The sequence below is a fragment of the Stomoxys calcitrans genome, chromosome 2, assembly GCF_963082655.1.
Source record: "Stomoxys calcitrans chromosome 2, idStoCalc2.1, whole genome shotgun sequence".
Taxonomy (NCBI): domain Eukaryota; kingdom Metazoa; phylum Arthropoda; class Insecta; order Diptera; family Muscidae; genus Stomoxys; species Stomoxys calcitrans.
In genome coordinates, this window is record NC_081553.1 from 63022122 (window position 1) to 63041437 (window position 19316).

The 19316-nt window shown below is 37.3% G+C and overlaps 1 protein-coding gene across 1 annotated transcript; it reads left to right on the plus strand.

Moving 5' to 3' along the window:
• The first annotated feature begins 1337 nt into the window (after positions 1 to 1337).
• Positions 1338 to 19101, plus strand: LOC106088483 (uncharacterized). Its single transcript, XM_013254004.2, has 5 exons — positions 1338 to 1555; positions 14490 to 14671; positions 18272 to 18417; positions 18497 to 18711; positions 18799 to 19101. Exons 1-5 carry the CDS (start codon positions 1361 to 1363, stop codon positions 18955 to 18957), a joined length of 897 nt encoding a protein of 298 aa, XP_013109458.2. The 5' UTR covers positions 1338 to 1360; the 3' UTR covers positions 18958 to 19101.
• Positions 19102 to 19316: the final 215 nt, after the last annotated feature.

Genomic DNA, 19316 nt, shown 5'->3' on the forward strand with positions numbered 1-19316 from the left:
GGAAGTCAAAACGAAACACGTCGTGCAATATTTCAGCTTAATCGGATAAAAATTGCGCCCTCCAGAGGCCCAAGAAGTCAAGACCCAAGATCGGTTCATATGGCAGCTATATCAAAACATGCACCGATTTGCCTTATTCACAATCCCAACCGACCTACACTAATAGGAAGTATTTGTGCAAAATTTCAAGCGGCTAGCTTTACTCCTTCAAAAGTTTGCGTGATTTCGACAGACAGACGGACGGACGGACAGACGGACGGACATGGCCAGTTCGACTTAAAATGTCATGACGATCAAAAATATATTTAAACGTTATAGGGTCTTAGACGCATATTTCGAGGTGTTGGTGTTTTTATACCCTCCTATGGTGGAGGGTATAAAAAACGCTTAAGTCCATAATTGTCAAAATTTAGTCTAAAATGAGATTTTCGAAGAATCGTGAAAAGATTTTCTTTAAAGACAAAAATGTCAATGGAAATTTTTCTAAAGGCTAAAATTTCAATGAAATTTTCTCGAAACACGAAATTTCAATATCGTTGATGTCTCTCTATCGTTAGTCTCTTTTAATGTCATCAATTCGAAACAGCTTGTAAAACTTTCTTCAAAGTAAAAAAAAGAAATTTGAATATAATAAATTTGCATTAAAATTAAATAGTTGTGAATAGACATTATAAATTTTCAAATACCTAAATACTTTTGTGCCTTCAAACAATAAATGATAGGCCATGGGATGGCCTATGGATGGGAGAAAAAAGTGCAGTTTTGTAATTATGCACAAAATGTTTCGGTTCAATGGACAAACATTTTCCAGCCATAGACTAAAAACAATGAACTTTTTCTTTCTAACGTCCCTTACCAGAAGATGACCAGTATGCCAATGTATTAAAATGTTACTCATAGCTATAATCGAGCTAAATGCTTATGACATTAACCCACTGCACTTTTAGTTTACATTATTTTATACTACAAAAATATATGCATTCAATGCCAGTGGTTCCGAAACTTTGTCCAGGGTCTTAGTAAGACCATTGAAAAAATGCACTCAAGTAGAACGCTCTTCATGGAAAGACCATATAAAATGCACTTTAAACATATTGACAATTGACGAGTGAACCATCAAACCACCCATATTAATTATGGTGTCATTGATTTTGTCATGCAGAAAGAGTTGGCCCTGTCTGTCAATTGGAGTATAAAAACCAACTTCATTCGAAGAAAAACTTTCAGTTATGTCTAAAATTGAAAAACGAATGTGATCGGAAAAAAGTGATTTTTTAGTTCTTGTGGTTGAGACTTTTCCAAACCAACAAAAAAAAAATTTAAATAGTATTGGCACAATAAATTAAAAAAAAAGGACAGCATGTATTGGTTGAAAAAGTTGAACGTTTATTGTGGTGTGTGTCTAGTCCTTATTGTGTTCGTGACATGTGCGGATACCAAATCGTTGCCTTCGTTCAAACATTTGTTTGCCAACAAAACCTCTCCTAGGAATATTCAACTGACCGGTGTACAACAATTACAGATTTTACGTCATCTTATAAAGGATTGCGAAAATGTATGAAAACAAAATTTTGTGTAATAAGAAAAGATATTAATTGCCTAAGAACTGAGAATAAGTAAAAAAGTAAAAAAAAAACTTTATATTGAGGTTATATATATAAAAGATAGAAGAAATAACAAAATACTTGAACATCATTGAAAATTGAATAACACTTCGGGCAAAGTGATACAAATCTAGTAAGAAATCAAGTAAAAAGGCGTTAAGTTCGGCCGGGCCGAACTTTAAATACCCACCACCTTGGACATATACGTAAACCACCTTTCGTCAAAATCCGGTGAAAAATGCATACCTTATGCCCCATAACAGCTTTATCAAAATATGGTCCGATTTGGACCAAATACTAGCTTTATCTAAAAATAAACCGCTTTATCTAAAAAGAAACCGATCTGAACCATATACGACATGGATGTCGAAAAGGCTAACATAAGTCACTGTATTAAAATTTCAGTGAAATCGGATTATAAATGCGCTTTTTATGTCGCCAAGACTTTAAATCGAGATATCGGTCTATATGGCAGCTATATCCAAATCTGGATTGTTTTGGGCCAAGTTGCAGAAAAATGTCGAAGAGCCTAACACGACTCACTGTCCCGAATTTCGGCGAATTCGGACAATAAATGAACTTTTTATGGGCCCAAAACCTTAAATCGGGAGATCGGTCTAGATGGCAGCTATATCTAAATCTGGAGCGATTTGTGCCATTTTGCAGAAGTATGTCAAGGGGCTTAATTTTACTCACTGCCCCTAAGTTCGGCGACATCGGACAATATATGCGCCTTTTATGGGCCCAAAGCCATAAATCGAGAGATCGGTCTATATGGCAGCTATAACCAAATCTGGACCGACTCCAAAGTCAACTCACTGTCGCAAATTTCAACAAAATCCGATAATAAATGCGGCTTTTATGGGCCTAAAACCCTAAATCTGGGGATCCGTCTATATGGCAGCTATATTCAAATCTGGACCGATCTGGACCAAATTGGCGAAAAATGTCGTAGGGCCCAACACAACTCATTGTCCCAAATTTCAGCAAAATCTGATAATAAATGTGGCTTTTATGGGCGTAAGACCCTAAATCGCCGGATCGGTCTATATGGCAGCTATATCCAAATCTGGACCGATCTGGGACAAATTAGCGGAGAATGTCGAAGGGCCCAACACAACTCACTATCCCAAATTTCAATAAAATCCGATAATAAATGCGGCTTTTATGGGCCTAAGGCCCTAAATCGGAGGATCGGTATATGGCAGCTATAGCCAAATCTGGACCGATCGGAGCCAAATTGAGGAAGGATGTCGAAGGGTCTAATACTCGCTGTCCCAAATTTTAGCAAAATCGGATAATAAATGTGCTTTTATGGGCCTAAGACCCTAAATCGGAAGATCGGTCTATATGGCAGCTATTTCCAAATCTGAACCGATCAGGGCCAAATTGAAGAAAGATGTCCAAGGGCCTAACACAACTCACTGTCCCAAATTTCAGCAAAATCGGATAATAAATGCGGCTTTTATGGGCCTAAAAGCCAAAATCTGAGGATCGGTCTATATGGCAGCTATATCCAAATCTGAACCGATCTGGGCCAAATTGACGAAGGATGTCGTAGGGCCCAACACAACTCACTGTTCCAAATTTCAGCAAAATCTGATAATAAATGTGGCTTTTATGGGCGTAAGACCCAAAATCGCCGGATCGGTCTATATGGCAGCTATATCTAAATCTGGACCGATCTGAGCCAAATTGAGGAAGGATGTCGAAGGGGCTAATACTCACTGTCCCAAATTTCAGCAAAATCGGATAATAAATGTGCGGAAGATCGGTCTATATGGCAGCTATATCCAAATCTGAACCGATCTGGGCCAAATTGACGAAGGGTGTCGAAGGGCTCAACACAACTCACTGTACTGTGAAAGAATTGAGGACCACTTCAATTGGCTGTTGTTCTTAAATTGAATTTTATTTAAACAGAATATTTCTAAGCTAGCTTAAGCCTAGCCAGCATGTTCTAATGCTGTTGGGTTGCTCACCTGTGTGAATATGCAACGTATGTATATTCACACGGCAACGCGGATGGGTGTCCATATGCGCGAATCAGATTACCTAAACCAGACAATGATCATGACCAAGGCCAGACAATTGTCTCACACATATACACACTACATCTCCCTTTTCACAAAAAAATGATTACTTGCTAATCATTTTTTAATATGTACAAAATTACTTAATAGATAATTATTTCTTATGGAAAATATAAACGTTTTTAATAAAATCTTAAAGTTAAATAATTTTTGTTTTGTATGAATTACAAAATGGCTTAATATTTATTTATTACTACAAAAGGAGAGGAAAATATTTAAAATTATGTTATAAAATTAATTTGATTTTTATATAAACAAACATTATTGGATTTTAAAATTAGTAAGATTCCTTATTATTCATTTATATTTAAAAAAAAGTATATGACAAAAGTTTTTTTTTATTTTATATTATTTATTAAAATTTATAACAAAATTTATGAATAAAAAAAAAATAATTTAAAAAAACATTAATTATTAATTCTACAATTTAATTAAATGTTATGTGTTAGTTAGATTAATTTTCTCAAAGTGACAGGATATACATTTAACAAAATTACAAAAAAAAAATAGTAATAAATGCTAAAATTAACTTAATTAAGGTACACGAATTTGAATATATTTAAAAAGAAATACCAAAAAAAACTATGAAAATAAATTGGTGAACAGGCCTGTCTCTAATCTATTTTCTAAATATTTTTAATCTATCGCTATGAACAGTAATAGTCTTTTTGCCCTTTATAACGTAATTACCATTTTTCATCACGTCAATTATGTTATAAGGGCCTAAATATTTACTATCTAATTTGTGACCAGTTTCATTACGAAGAAGCACAGTATCACCTATATTGAAAATTGGTTCGATTTTTCCTTTATCATGCCTTTCTTTACGCTCTATTTTTGCCGTTTCTAGCAATTGCCTTGCCCTTTTATACGCCATTTCCATCCTGTATCTTACTTCCTTGGAGTAATCCTCAGGATTATACAATGGTTGAACATCCTTAATTTGATTAAATACCTGAAACATGTTCGGAACCCTGCCGAATAACAGTTCATAGGGGCAATATCCGTGAGAAACTGAAGGTGTCGTATTGTAACAATACGTGAAGTACCTTAACCACACATCCCAATCGTCCTTGTCAATGGATATGTAAGACCTTACATATTCGTTGAAAGTCCGATGGTTCCTCTCTACTGTCCCAAGAGTTTGATGATGGTAGGCTGTGGAAGTAATGTTTTTCACTTTCAAATATTTGCACAAGTGTTCAATCAAACTGTTTTTATATTCAGTACCCATGTCAGTAACTATAATTCTCATAGGCCCATAAGTCAATATATGAGACTCAAAGATTGCTTTAGCTACTGTTTTGGAATTTTTGTCCGGTATTGGCAAAGCAACTAAGTATTTTGTGAAATCACAAATAAGTGTTACTGCATACTCATTGCCTGTTTCGGATTTCGGGAAGGGTCCAATGGTGTCAATCAACACAATATCAAAGGGCTGTGCTGGCGTATGTGTCAATGTCATCGGAGTTTTGGTATGTCGGGTTACCTTTGAGAGTTGACATTTCTTGCATGCCTTAACATATCTGGTAATATCCCGAACCATACCTTTCCAATAATAGTGTCTTTTAATCTTCCCGTAAGTACGTGTAATACCAGCATGACCTCCTTCAGCGGCATCATCATGGTATCTTGTCAAAATAGTCTTTTTTTCTTTCTCATTATTTCCGTTTATAATGGTCACCATAGGTAGTAGCGCTACTTTTACCCTATTTAATATCTTCTTGCCCGTTTTCTTGAATAAATCAAGTGGAACAAATTTAAATATTTGTTCGCTTGGTGCCATCTGAAGTTGGGAGATTTTCAGTGCGCCAGCTTCTCTATTAAGCCTGTGGAAAAATTGATCTAAATCAAAATTCCCATTAGCACACAAATCCACAACATGAATTCGTTTTAAAATCACTTTGCCATGTTTTAAGCAACACTGGTTTAAAGATAACTTTAATTTTACGAATTTTTTAACATCATTAAAATTAATGACGTCATAAACGTTGGGCTCTTCGATTGAAATATTTCCACGAGTATCGTCATAAACGTGGTTTGGACTATTTCGACGAGTTTCAGATCTTGTCACGACTTTATATACTTGTCATGACTTTATATACTCAGGAGGGGAAATTTGTCTGCTATTACCTTTTTATTAATTTGGCGATAATCAACAACTAAACGCCAACGCTTTTGTTCAGAATTTGGAAGCGCCTTTTTCGGAACAAGAAGTAGTGGGCTATTAAATTCTGATACGGACGGTTCAACTATACCATCAGACACAAGTTTATTTACTTGTTCGTTTATTTCTGCTCTATGTGTATGTGGAATCCTATAGTTTTTTATATATACCGGGTCAGAGTCCTTGAGTTTTATCTTTTGTTTATAAAAATTATTAGCTGTGATTGGTTCTGTTTCTAAACCAAAAACATCCGTGTAATCAGAACACAATTTGTGAAGTTGATCCTTAAACTCTTTGGGACAATTCTTTTCCAACCTTGAAAGAATTTCCTCTTTTCTGTCATTTTGTAGATATTTTTGTTCAATCAAGTCATAATTTTTCAAACTCTCAGTCGCAATACTCTTGGTGTTTAGTATAACATTTTGTGAAGTTGTATTCAAAATTCGAACAAATGTGTTTTTAGCATTTACTATAGAGCTAGCGACTAAAACACCAGGTTGAAGTTCCTGATTCATCACTAAAAACTCTTTTTCGTTTGTTGTTATATGTACTTTTCTAATTACTTCAGAACGAGCAGGTAACAAAATGTTATGGTTAACGTCAGAAAATATAATAGGGACTTGAATATTACAATGAAAGTTGTTAGGTCTTAGAATCAACCAATCATGGTGCTCATTGAAATCCAAAATACAGTTGTATTTCTTAATGAAATCCATGCCAAGAATACCATCACAAGGTATACGGAAATTCCTATCCACCACCTGAAAATCATGGGGTATTAAGAATTTGTCAATTTGGAGATCCAAATCAATTGATCCAAATGACTTGGTTGTTCCTTCACCTATACCACTTATTATTGTGGTATTAGACTTGATTAATTGACTATATTCTTTATTAAATTGCTTTAATAAAGATATGTCCGCTCCTGTATCTACTAATAATGTGAGAATTTTATTAGAAAAATTGTTTTTTGCCTTCACAAATATGCTCTGACTTAGATTTATATGATGTATAGTTGGATTTTGGACTATTGTTCTCCCAAGGGAAGATTCAGGTTTCCCGAATCATTATTTTCTTCGGTAAGGATACGCACGTTGCGGTTCCTATTACCTTTATTGTTTCGACTGTCGAAATTGTGGTTATTGGAGCCACGTCCTCGATTGTTTCTATAGTAACGACCTCGTCCTCTATAGTGGCCATTACCCCGTCCACGACTATTTCCGCGTCCATACCAATTCGAATTGTAGTATCTTACATCAAAGGTGGACATGCCCTCGGTGCAAGATGATACAAATTTCGACACCGCATCATTCATTGTGCTAAAGTTCCCAGACTCCATTATAAGCCGAACTCTATCGCTGGATGCGTTTTTCGACATCGTTTTGACGGCTACTTGAGTTGAGTACTTCTGTGCTAATTCTACAGGTAGTCCGTCAGAAATGTAGGCGTTAGACAGTGCTTTCGTAAGCTCCTCAATTTCACTCACAAACGAGTTTGCCGTCTTATTTCCTTGTCTAATATTTAAAATTTTTGCTGTGATAACTTCAGTTGATTCGCCTTTGACAGATTTTCTCAATGTTATTATTATGTCCTTGATGGTCCCTTCTGAGCCGATAAGGTTTCTCGCCGTCCCTTTTAATTTTGTCTTAATGACTCTCACTGCAATCTGTTCATGAGTTTCTTTTACTGAATCTATAAGGTCCAGTGCATCAAGAAAACTCTGCAGATTTTCGGAGCTTCCGTTAAAATCCGGTATGACCCTTGTGGCCAAACCCAGAAAGTCCGTAACCGATTGTGTCATGTTTCCTGCCTCGTTTGCAATGTCAAAGAGTTTGGTAAGTGATTCACAATCACTGTTTTCGCCAACTTCCTCTAATTTAATGTAGAAAACGACCTCGTCATGGAAACTCACTGACAATCTATTTTCTATGCCCTTAGATTCCAATAAATTTGCTAGTTTATTTCGTACATCCAAAAAATATGCTTCTGCTGCTATTTTGTGGGAGGGGGTAAGATTATCGTAGTACCCTTTTAAAAATGTCCGAATTTTTTCCAGGGCTTCAAATAATATTTTGAGGTGTCGACCTAATGTCTCATTTCCTATCGGTCTGTCTACTTTCAGACTTTTGTATGACCTATCAAAGTTCTGCTCTTTGATTATTCTGGCTACACCGATTATGTCGATCCAGTCCATGTGAGTTCTAAAATTTAAAGATTTTCATTTATTTTGTGTGCTGGTATGGCTGGTCAAGATTTTTTTTTAAGTTATTTTTTTGACATATTGATTCCTATACCTTTTCAAGATCGTTTGCAACAGAAGCGGCCCTTATATAATTCTTCCGTAGAGCCCTCTTATGCAGTTGGTAAAGAGTTACCAATAGCTGGGCTGCCAATAAACTAATTATGATTAAGAAGTAGTTGGTAGGACTTTCTACCTTTACAACAATGTCGTTAATCACATTGGCATTGGGATCCTCTATCTTTGATTCCGTACTACCCATGATTACTATACTCTTAAATGATTACGCCGATTAAAGTCTAAATATGTTGAACGAATCACTTGTGCAGCGTCAACAACCAAAGGCGGTAAGAAGAGGCTTAATAAAGTATATGGTGTCTCTTTTAACTCGTTCCTTAAGATACGCTTGTTGCAAATGATCCACAAGATAATTTATACCAATGAACCGTCATATCTGGCTTCTGTTTTGCGTTTTGCTAACTCTACAAGAGGTAAACAAGTAATACAAATACGTCATCAATATCGTGTATCTGAACAACAGTTCTTTGTTAATGCTATACATCTCTGAAATAATCTTCCCAATAGTATTCAAATTATAAGTAATGAACGTCAGTTCAAATCTTTGATTTATAATCATTTTAATTAATTATTTGTTTTGTTTTTTTTTTATAACTATTTTTTTTAATTTATTTTATTAGTAACTTTTATTAAATTGTTAAATTTTCTTTAAAGTTTCTTTTTCTTCTTTTTTTTTTTGTTTTGTTTAAACCTTTTTTAACTTAAATATTGTATCAGTAACTTTGCTTAAATTGTTAAATATTTTGTACCAATTATTGTTGTATTTAAATGAAAACTTGTTGAACTCATTGTATTTATCAATTTACTAACCCATGCTTTATATAAGACACTGTCTTTTGTATGGGTTTTATCATAATAAAATACAAATACAAATACAAAATAAACTGTGTCCACAAATACATAAACTGAAACATGGTCTTTTCTTATTTTGTACATAATATAAATTAAAATTTTTACTTTTTTTTTCGAGACAAAAATAGTCTTTCTCCTTAAAAAAAAATCTATACATATATGTATATTTAATATATGGATTTTACTTAACTTTTGAATGCGTTATTGTTGTTGTTGTCCTGCGAAACTCTTTGCGATGGAAGCAGTTAAACTATTTTTAACAATTAGAATTAGCTTATGCTGGAACATCTTTACGTTTCTGGTTGTGGTGGTGGTGGAAGTTGTAGATGCGGTCCCTCTATTTGTATTGTTGTTGCTGCTACTTGTTGTTGGTAATAATAAAGGATTGGAAAAGATGCAATTAACTGATTGTTGGTTTAGCAACAAATGATGGTTGTTGTTGGCGCAGTGTTTCATTTTATAATTGCTGCTTGATTTTGCTTAAAAAGATCCTTTTTTATTGTGCTTCAGTTCTCATCTTTTTTGGTGTTGCTGTTGTGTTTTAATGTTTTCTTCTTGTTTAATTCTTTTTGTTTGCTTTTTTTCAGTTTTTTTATGGAGTTTTTTGTATTTCATTTATGTTTATTTTCTATGTGTTGTTTTTGCCGTTGAATAATTAAAAAAATCGTTTTTAGTTTTTTTTTCACTGTGCTCTAAATGGCGGCGAGTAGGGTTTATTTTTTTTTATTTTCACGGTCGCCATGTGAAAGAATTGAGGACCACTTCAATTGGCTGTTGTTCTTAAATTGAATTTTATTTAAACAGAATATTTCTAAGCTAGCTTAAGCCTAGCCAGCATGTTCTAATGCTGTTGGGTTGCTCACCTGTGTGAATATGCAACGTATGTATATTCACACGGCAACGCGGATGGGTGTCCATATGCGCGAATCAGATTACCTAAACCAGACAATGATCATGACCAAGGCCAGACAATTGTCTCACACATATACACACTACAGTACTAAATTTCAGCAAAATCTAGTAATAAATGTGGCTTTTATGGACCTAAGACCCTAAATCGGCGGATCGGTCTATATGGCAGCTATATCCAAATCTGAACCGATCTGGGCCAAATTGACGAAGGATTTCGTAGGGACCAACACAACTCATTGTCCCAAATTTTAGCAAAATCGGATGATAAATGTGGCTTTTATGGGCCAAAGACCCTAAATCGGCTGATCGATCTATATAGGGCTATATCAAAATATAGTCCGATATAGCCCATCTTCGAACTAAACCTGCTTATAGAAAAAGAATCTGTGCAAAATTTCAACTCAATATCTCTATTTTTAAAGACTGTAGCGTGATTTCAACAGACAGACGGACGGACATGGCTATATCGTCTTAGATTTTTAAGCTGATCAAGAATTTATATACTTTATAGTGTCGGAAATGGATATTTCGATGTGTTGCAAACGAAATGACAAAATGAATATACCCCCATCCTTCGGTGGTGGGTATAAAAAACTAAAAAAATATTTAACAAGTAAAAGCGTATTTGTCGAGTTCTTTTGTCGGTATCTCTTTTTAGGCAAACAAAGGATTTGGCCTGATTCGGACCATAATTGAATTATGACCATAGAAGAAGTCATTGTGTAAAATTTCAGCCAAAGCGAATAGAAATTTGCGCCCTTTAGGGACTTAAGAAGTGATAGAGGGAGATTGGTTTATAGGGGAGGTGTATCCGGCTGTAACCGATTCAGACCATATTTGACACGTATGTTGAAGGTCATGGAAGAAACCTTGGTAGAAAATTTCAGCCAAATTGGAAAATAATTGCGCCTTCTAAAGGCTGAAGAAGTCAAAATCCCAGATCGGTTTATATCGCAGCTATATCAGGTTGTGGACCGATTTGTAATAAAACGCGTCATGCAAAAATTCAGCCAAATCGGATAAGAATTGCGCGCTCTAATTACCAAGAAGTCAAGATTCAAGATCGGTTTATATGGCAGCTATATCAGGTTATGGACCAATTTGAACGATATTTGCCTCAGTTGTTGAAAATCATAACGAAACACATCATGCACAAATTTCAGCCAAATCGGATAATAATTGGGTCCTCTAGTGGCTTAAGAAGTCAAGATTCAAGATTGGTTTATATGGCAGCTATATCAGGTTATGGACCGATTTGAACCATATTTGCCTCAGTTGTTGGAAGTCATAACGAAACACGTCGTGCAAAATGCTAAATCGGATGGGAATTGCGCGCTCTAGAGGCTCCAGAAATCAAGACGCAAGATCGGTTTATACGACAGCTATATTAGGTTATGGACGGATTTCAACCAAAACTAGCACCGTTGTTGGATGTCATACTAAAAATATATGTGCAAATTTTCAGCTTAATCGGATACAAATTGCGCCCTCTAGTGGCTCAAGAAGTCAAGATTCAAGATCGGTTTATATGGCAGCTATATCAGGGTATGAACCGATTTGAACCATATTTGGCACAGTTGTTGGAAGTCATAACGAAACACGTCGTGCAAAATTTCAGCTAAATCGGATGGGAATTGCGCTCTCTAGAGGCTCCAGAAATCAAGATCCCAGATCGGTTTATATGACAGCTATACTAGGTTATGGACCGATTTCAACCAAAACTAGCACCGTTTTGGATGTCATACTAAAACGATATGTGCAAAACTTCAGCTTAATCGGATAAAAATTGCGCCTTCTAGAGGCTCAAGAAGTCAAGACCCATGAATATAGCTCCCAAATATACCAGGGTAGTGGCGTCAGACCGTAGCATCTTGTTCTCCCCTCCTATAGGTGTGGGTGCCTTGGCACCTATAGACAGGAGTAATGCTTCAAGCGCACAACTAATCGTCAGACTAATACATGAGGAAGAGACGGATAAACCAGAGGGATGCACAAATCGTCCCCAGTCTTTATATATTTGTGGTGTTTCCAACTCGGATTCAGACAGCGACAGTCTCAATAAAACCGTCATCGCAGCTGAATCGAGAGACGAGGATAGCGGGACGACGGCAAAAGTGAGCGATGGCTTTGCTAAGCTCACAAGCAGACCGAGAAAGCGATCCGAGGCACGACGAAGGAGAAAGAGGAGTGTGTACCGACAGCGCAATCGGGCGAGAGCGCATTATGCTGAAAGGGATAGAACTTACATTCGATGCACTTCTACGGAAACTGGAAAGAAAATAAGATTTCCCGAAGAGCATAACACTGCTTAAATGCTGAAGAAGAAAAAGAGCTCCCCGCTTTCAAGTACTCTGGGAAAACCAAGCCAGCTATCCCCCAATGGGGACTCCAGACAGTGTCCTGTGGAGGTAAACAAAGTCGGAACAAGAATGAAGGAAGCGCGAGCGAGGAGACCACAGCCATTACGGAAGGGGAACATGGTCGCTGAGAATGGTAAGGAGGCGCCCTCTTACGCCAGAGTGACAAGGAAGCACAACAGAGATGGACTGACTTATGCAGTCATCATTATCAGCAGTGCGTCCGGTAGGATTCCATCAGATCATTGGTCCCAAGTGGAGGATCTCGTTAACGAGCGGATTTTCGAACATGTATGAAACTCAGTAGGGGGTCCACCATACAAATGATGAGCTGCGAGTATAGAGGGGACATCTTTACGCTGCGTTTTACTTCGGCGGAATGTATTGATACCGTCAAACAGCTCGTCGGAGGTATCCACGTTTCCTGGGAGGGAGCAAAGCTCGACCTGGTGACGGTATTCATCAAGCGATGGGGCATTAGATTTGCGACGGAACGCATGTTGGGATTCTTGGGGAAGCAAAACCAAGGTTTGGTTGCAGAGAAGTGGAAGGTCTTCCACAGGGAGGAGAAGGTGGAAGGAACTCTCCTTGTGGTTGCCATTGATCAAATCTCCGTGACGAGTTTGGCTAAGACTAAAGGCATAGTGTACTACGGGAGCAAGGCTGTCTTTTTCAATATTGGGAAGACAAGGATAGGCAGAAATCCTCATATTGAGACATCAAGCAGTGCAGTGGCAGGTCACTTAATACCGCCCAACGAACAGAGGGTTGACGACGAGACAATCACCGTCTCTCTCAATATTGAAAAGATAACGATAAGCAAATGTCTTAATACTAAAATATCAGGCAGTACAGTGGCGAGAGACCCAACACAGTCTAACAAATAGGGACCCGAGGACGGACGCATTACCAAGATTCGGAAGACTAGGATAAGTAAAGATCCTAATATGGAGACATTAGGCAGAGCAGCGACAGGAGTCTCAATGCAGTCTAATGAACAGGGAGCCGACGATGGAACCATCAACTACACCCAAGAAGATCTGCGAAGATCCTAATATTGAAACATCAGGCAGCGCAGTGACAGGAGTCTCAATGCAGTCTAACGAACAGGGAGCCGACGATGGAACCATCAACTACACCCAAGAAGATCTGCGAAGATCCTAATATTGAAACATCAGGCAGCGCAGTGACAGGAGTCTCAATGCAGTCTAACGAACAGGGAGCCGACGATGGAACCATCATCTACTCCCAAGAAGCCCATTTACTTAAGATTTGGAAGAATAAGATAAATAAAGATCCTAGTATTGAAATATTATGCAGTACAGGGACGGGAAACTCAATACAGCCTAACGAACAGGGACCCGACGATGGTACCATTACTGACTTTATAAACATTCGGAAGACTAGGATGGACAAAGAACCTAAGGCGAAAACATCAGGCATTGCAGTGACAGGAAAGCCAATGCAGCGTAGTGAGCATGGAGCGAGCGAAGAGATCCTCACCCACTCCCAAGAAGCCTATTTACTGGAGGGCCAATGATTGAGGTTATTCAGTTAAACTTCTACCGGAGCGAGACAGCTACACACGCTCTGATGGAGAAAATCAGCAAGGGCAAGATTCATATCGCCTTAATTCAGGAGCCATGGACGACCCGGAGTAAAGTTTCAAGACTAAACCATATCAGCTAACAAGTATTCTATGCTAACACTGCTACTTGGCCGAATTGTGATGAGATAGGGAGACGGTGGAGCATACCTGTCATCACTTTATCTGCCTTATGACTCTCCGACACCGCCACCCATGTCGGAGCTACAACGGCTGGTGAGGAAAGCACCGGAGCGAGGTGCGGCAAGTTATAGCATGTGTAGGGCATGCGGGGAAGATGATGAGACGTTGGAGCATTTCCTTTGTCATTGCCCGGCTTTCGCGTCCAACAGATACCGCTACTTAGGTGGGGAAACAATACCTGACATGAACCAACTTAGGGGTGAGGTATGGAAATTAAGGATTTTGTAAGTAGCACTCAATTCCTAACTTAATCTTCTTTTTCGGGGTTACTTTTTAGGTTTTAGAGCGCACAACAAGCCGTTTATTGGCTTCGATGTATGTCCATAGTGATATGGGGCGAAATTATATCCGCAGCCTCTTTTCAATCTAACCTAATATTTTGTTGAAACTCTTTACAGTCTTCTTCAAATACAACGATTGCAAAAACATCATGGCAATGTCTGAAAGTAACAAGTTTGTATCTACTTGACGATGTAATCTCACGAGATATTGTACCAGTATGGAAAGGAGTTCGATTTGTACGCATGCAGCAGCCGTACCGAAATAACCATTCGAGTTATATAAATGAGTCCCAAGAAAGGTAAGTTGGTAAATGCATGGCTATATCAAACATAATTTTTTCTAAGAACAGGGCGTTAAGGAAGATCGGGGAGAATTCTCTTATACCAATGAGCGAAGCGCGGTTTAAGTCTTGGCTAAATAACAAAGGGCCGTTTTGAAAGAAACCAAGTCCAAAATGGCGTAACGCAGAGCAACACTTTAGAAAAAAATTTCGTCTCACTAATACTGGCAACATATGTGAGGTATCCTGCTAACTTATCCATCAAGTAGAGTTGCTCTGCGCCACGATGCACAGTGGGATAGAATCGGAAAAATTGTAAAATGAATTCCATAAGAGAGCGGATAAAAATAATTCTTCGAAATTTGTTATCGAAATCATGTGCAAAATTCCAAGACAAGGGCTTTGAAATGGTGGTCCATGGGCCTGTAGGTATGGCCCAAGGTTGGTCACCTTAGCATTTCGCTTAAGCTGCCAAACCTTAATTTGTGGTCGGGAAAAGTCCTGCATTACAGGATTTCGTTGAAATTTAAAACAATGAGGTATATTAGATTTCTCGACATTTTTGCCGCAATTGGTCTAGATCAGATCATATTTGGATATGGTCCATAAAAGGCACATTTATTACTGGATTTGTGTAAAATTTGGAACACTGGGTGTTGAGAGGACTATTAAAACTCGATGTACCAATTATTAGAGAAATCGGGAAAAATTCCCCTCCAATGGGCTCATGACACTATAATATCAAATATGGTTCGATATGGACTATATTTGGGTTAGATGTCGAGTGAAATCAACAAATGCAGCTTTTATAGGGTTAAGACCTTAAATCGGTAGATCGGTCTATCTGGACCATATTCGCCATGGATGTCGAGGATCTCAAGGCATCTCACTGTGCTACTTTTCGGCGAAATCGGATGCTAAATGCGCCCTTTAAAGGCCCAGCGAAACTTAAATCGGGAAATGTATATATAAAGAGATGCGCTAAAGCTAGAATCATGAAATTTAGCACGAATGTTGGTCCTGGATCATAGGCACGGGATAAGGCTGGTTTTGGTGATATTGGTACATTTAGGTACCAAAAAGTACGATATGGTACATATTTGCCCAGCGCGAACGGAAGGGCCAGAATTGTGTTCTTGGACTCATATTTAAGAGCGTCTCGAAATATGAATGTTTTGAAAAATAAATTTTTGAAAATCGCACCGGCAGTGGGAAAAATAGAACGTTTAGTACCGTAAATCGTACTCTTTCGTACTTTCTTTGTAAATTGAACTAGAGCTCTGAATTTTGGAATCTAGATCCAGTTTTTACAATTAGGCACAAACATTTCGTACAATTAGGTACGAAATGTGTGAATTTTGTACAGGGCGGATGAATAGAGATAGACTTTTGAAATTTGACTTTAAAGATATCTGATGCAAAAGGGTAAGTGTGAACAGAAAAAATGGAAAAATAGTACTGGTAACAGGAGAAAATGTACAATTAGTACTGCAAATGTTACCATTTGTACTTTCACTACAGATAGAGCAGGAGGTCTGAAATTTAGCATGTAGGTACAACCAGAAAATATTTGACAGGTGACTTAATGATCTATTGAAAATTCGTACATTTTGGTACCAAAATTGTTACCATTTAGTACTTTTTTTTTTACAAATTTGGCTAGAGGTATGAAATATGGTATGCAGGTACAACTGGGAAAAAAGTGATGGTTAATTATGATCTTTTTACAATTCGTACATTTTGGTACCAATATCGGTACCATTTCGTACTTTCTGTGCAGATGGATCCAGAGGACTGAAATTTGGGATGTTGGCAAAACTTACAAATATATGATGCCCGACTAAATGATTTTTTTACAATTCTAACATTTTGGTACCAAAATTGGTACTATTTGGTACTTTCTTTGTAGATGGAGCTTGGTCTGAAGTGTGGGATGAATGTACAGTTATGAAATAAATGTTCAGATGGCTCTTAAGGTCTGAAATTTGGCATGTAGGTACAACTAAGAATTACACGATGGGTGACTAAATATTTTATTAAAATTCGTACATTTTGGTACCATTTGGTACTTTTTGTTCAGATGGAGCTAGAGGTCTGAAATTACGCATGTGGGTACAACTAAGAAATAAATGATGGGTGGCTAAATGATATATTCTCCATTCGCACATTTTGGTACTTTCTTCATAGAAGCTATGGTCTGAAATTTAGCATGTAGGTACAACTAACAAATATATGATAGGTGACTAAATGATCTATTAAAAATTTATTCATTTTTGTACCAAACTGGTACCTTTTGGTACTTTATTTGCAGATGGAGCTAGAGGTCTGAAATTTGGCACGTAGGCACAAAAAGGAAATATATAATGGGTGACTAAATGACCCATTCAAATTTCGTACATTTTGTTACCAAAAAATGCAAAATGAGTACTAAACAAAACAAAATGGTACTTTCTTTACAAATTGAGCTAAATCGCTCAAAATTGGGATTCACTTGACGATATATATTGGGCGACTTGACGTTATATATTGGGCGACTTAAAGATTTTTCCGATGTATTGTTATTTTCGGGACTTTCTTTACAGAAGGGGACTTATAAACTGAGTGACTACCTAGGTTTTTGGAAGTCCTACACTAAAAAGGGTTTAGCCTGGCGGACCAACGGGATAGTAGTTGGTATATATGGCAACTGTATCGGCCAAATATTGGCCGAAATGAACCATAACCTGTACTTATATTGAAAAGCCTAGTAAAACTCACTGTGCCAAATTTAAGCGAAATTTGATAAAAAATACGGCTTTATTCGCTTAAATCGGGAGATAGATATATATACTCGGTGCAGATAACAAGAATCTTAACACAATCGGTTGCACCACATTCCAACAAAATCGGAGAAAAAAATTTGGCTATTATTGACCTTATACCTTTGATCGGGAGATCGGTGAATATGGAGTCTTAACACAACTCGTTGTACTGAATTTCAGCGAAATCGGCTAAAAAAATACAGTTTCTATTGGCCTTATACCTTTAAACGGGATATCCGTCTATATGGGGCCAATATAATGATGATAGAACAATTTGAACTGTATTCGGCACAAATATGAAGGATCTTAACACAACACGTCGTGAGAAATTTCAGCGAAATCGGATAATAAATGCGCCTTTATAAGCTTAAGATGCTGAATCGGGAGATCGGTACGAATTTAAACACTGTAGGTCCTCAGGATATAATGAGAGGAAAATGGGTGTGAATAGCACATTTACATCCATAAAAGTACATAAAAACCTTACCCTTAACTGGTTTAAGATTCTAAACTTGTCTATATTGGCTCGTACATATTGCATGTATTTTACATATAATTTGCATATTTTTTTTTTAAATATGCACAATTCAGATAAGCAATCAAAATTCTTTCTCTTACACCAAATAATGCCTAAATACAAATTTTGGTCAAAACCGGTCTATAAACAAAAAGTGCATATATTTCCGCACCATCATTAAGCTTGGACTTGAACCAGCACTCCTGGATATGATAGAAGTATACCCGATGTTCCTTAGTGGAATATTTATGAGCAAATTGGCAATATCAATGAGATTAATAAAATGCATCTTCCTTTTAGTGATTTATGGAAACGCAAGGATCTGCAGTATTTAACATGGTTCGATCGCTTGGCATTAAGTTTTACTCGACTTTTATGGACCCATAAGTTGGAGATAAATTTGAAACAGTTAACAGATGCCTATATAGCAATGGGAGGTTACCGAGGTGAGATATTCTATATATGCCATAAATTTTGACACAAAATTATAATTTTAAAATAATTCTTTTAAAAAATTTTTTTCAGATACCTTTTCAAACTCCAATTCCTCTGATCCTGTGGGTACTGCACGCCATAGGCATCAACGCTATAACATGATGCTGACCATGATGTTTGGGGTCACAGCTTTTGGAGCTGTGCTAGTACCCATGGGTTTTCAATTTCTATCCATAGTCAGCGGCAAGGCTTTGCTATTGGCCAAAATGGCTCTCTTATTGGCATCCATCAATGGCCTGAAACGAGTAAGTGATGCAGAAAAGAATTTTTTAAGGAAATTTCCCAACAATTTAACTGACATTAAAGTTTATCAATTTTATGTCACATTTCAGGTTGCCAACAGTGGGCTCCACTATGGACTCTATCATGTTCCCGGTGAGCATTATGGTGGCATTTACGATCGTGGAGATCTACATCATCCCAGAAATGTACAAGGCGTTCTAGGGGTAGCGGGACAAAGACCACATGAGGTGGGATTAAGTGTTAAGTAAATTTCCCCAGTTTGACATAGAGAGATATGGCAACCCATTACTAGGGGGAAATATGGTAAAAGCTTTTTTATGCTGGTTCTTGTAGCAGATAATTTCAATAAACTAAACTTAGCCAAGTTCTAAACCTTTTAAGGGAAATTTGTAGCAACTTTTTTGTTTTCCTTTTATGGTGGTTTAAGTGAGGTTGGCCTGGGTGGGGGTGGCTTGGGTTTCCCCCAAAAAAGGGCAACAAGTGTTATTTTCATTCATAAAATTTTTGTATATGGCCCTTATGAATGGGTTTGTGTGAGTATGGGTGTTGAATCGACCAAAGCTTTCATCGCTGGCCATTGTATAAAAGGACTTGTCTGCAGATTGAC

Bases quoted from the DNA above. Each gene is read 5' to 3' on its own strand.
- LOC106088483 (XM_013254004.2), top strand. From the start codon at position 1,361: ATGTATTGGTTGAAAAAGTTGAACGTTTATTGTGGTGTGTGTCTAGTC. The intron at 1,556-14,489 runs GTATGAAAACAA...AACTCTTTACAG, and splicing joins TTATAAAGGATTGCGAAAAT to TCTTCTTCAAATACAACGAT. The intron at 18,418-18,496 runs GTGAGATATTCT...AATTTTTTTCAG, and splicing joins AGCAATGGGAGGTTACCGAG to ATACCTTTTCAAACTCCAAT.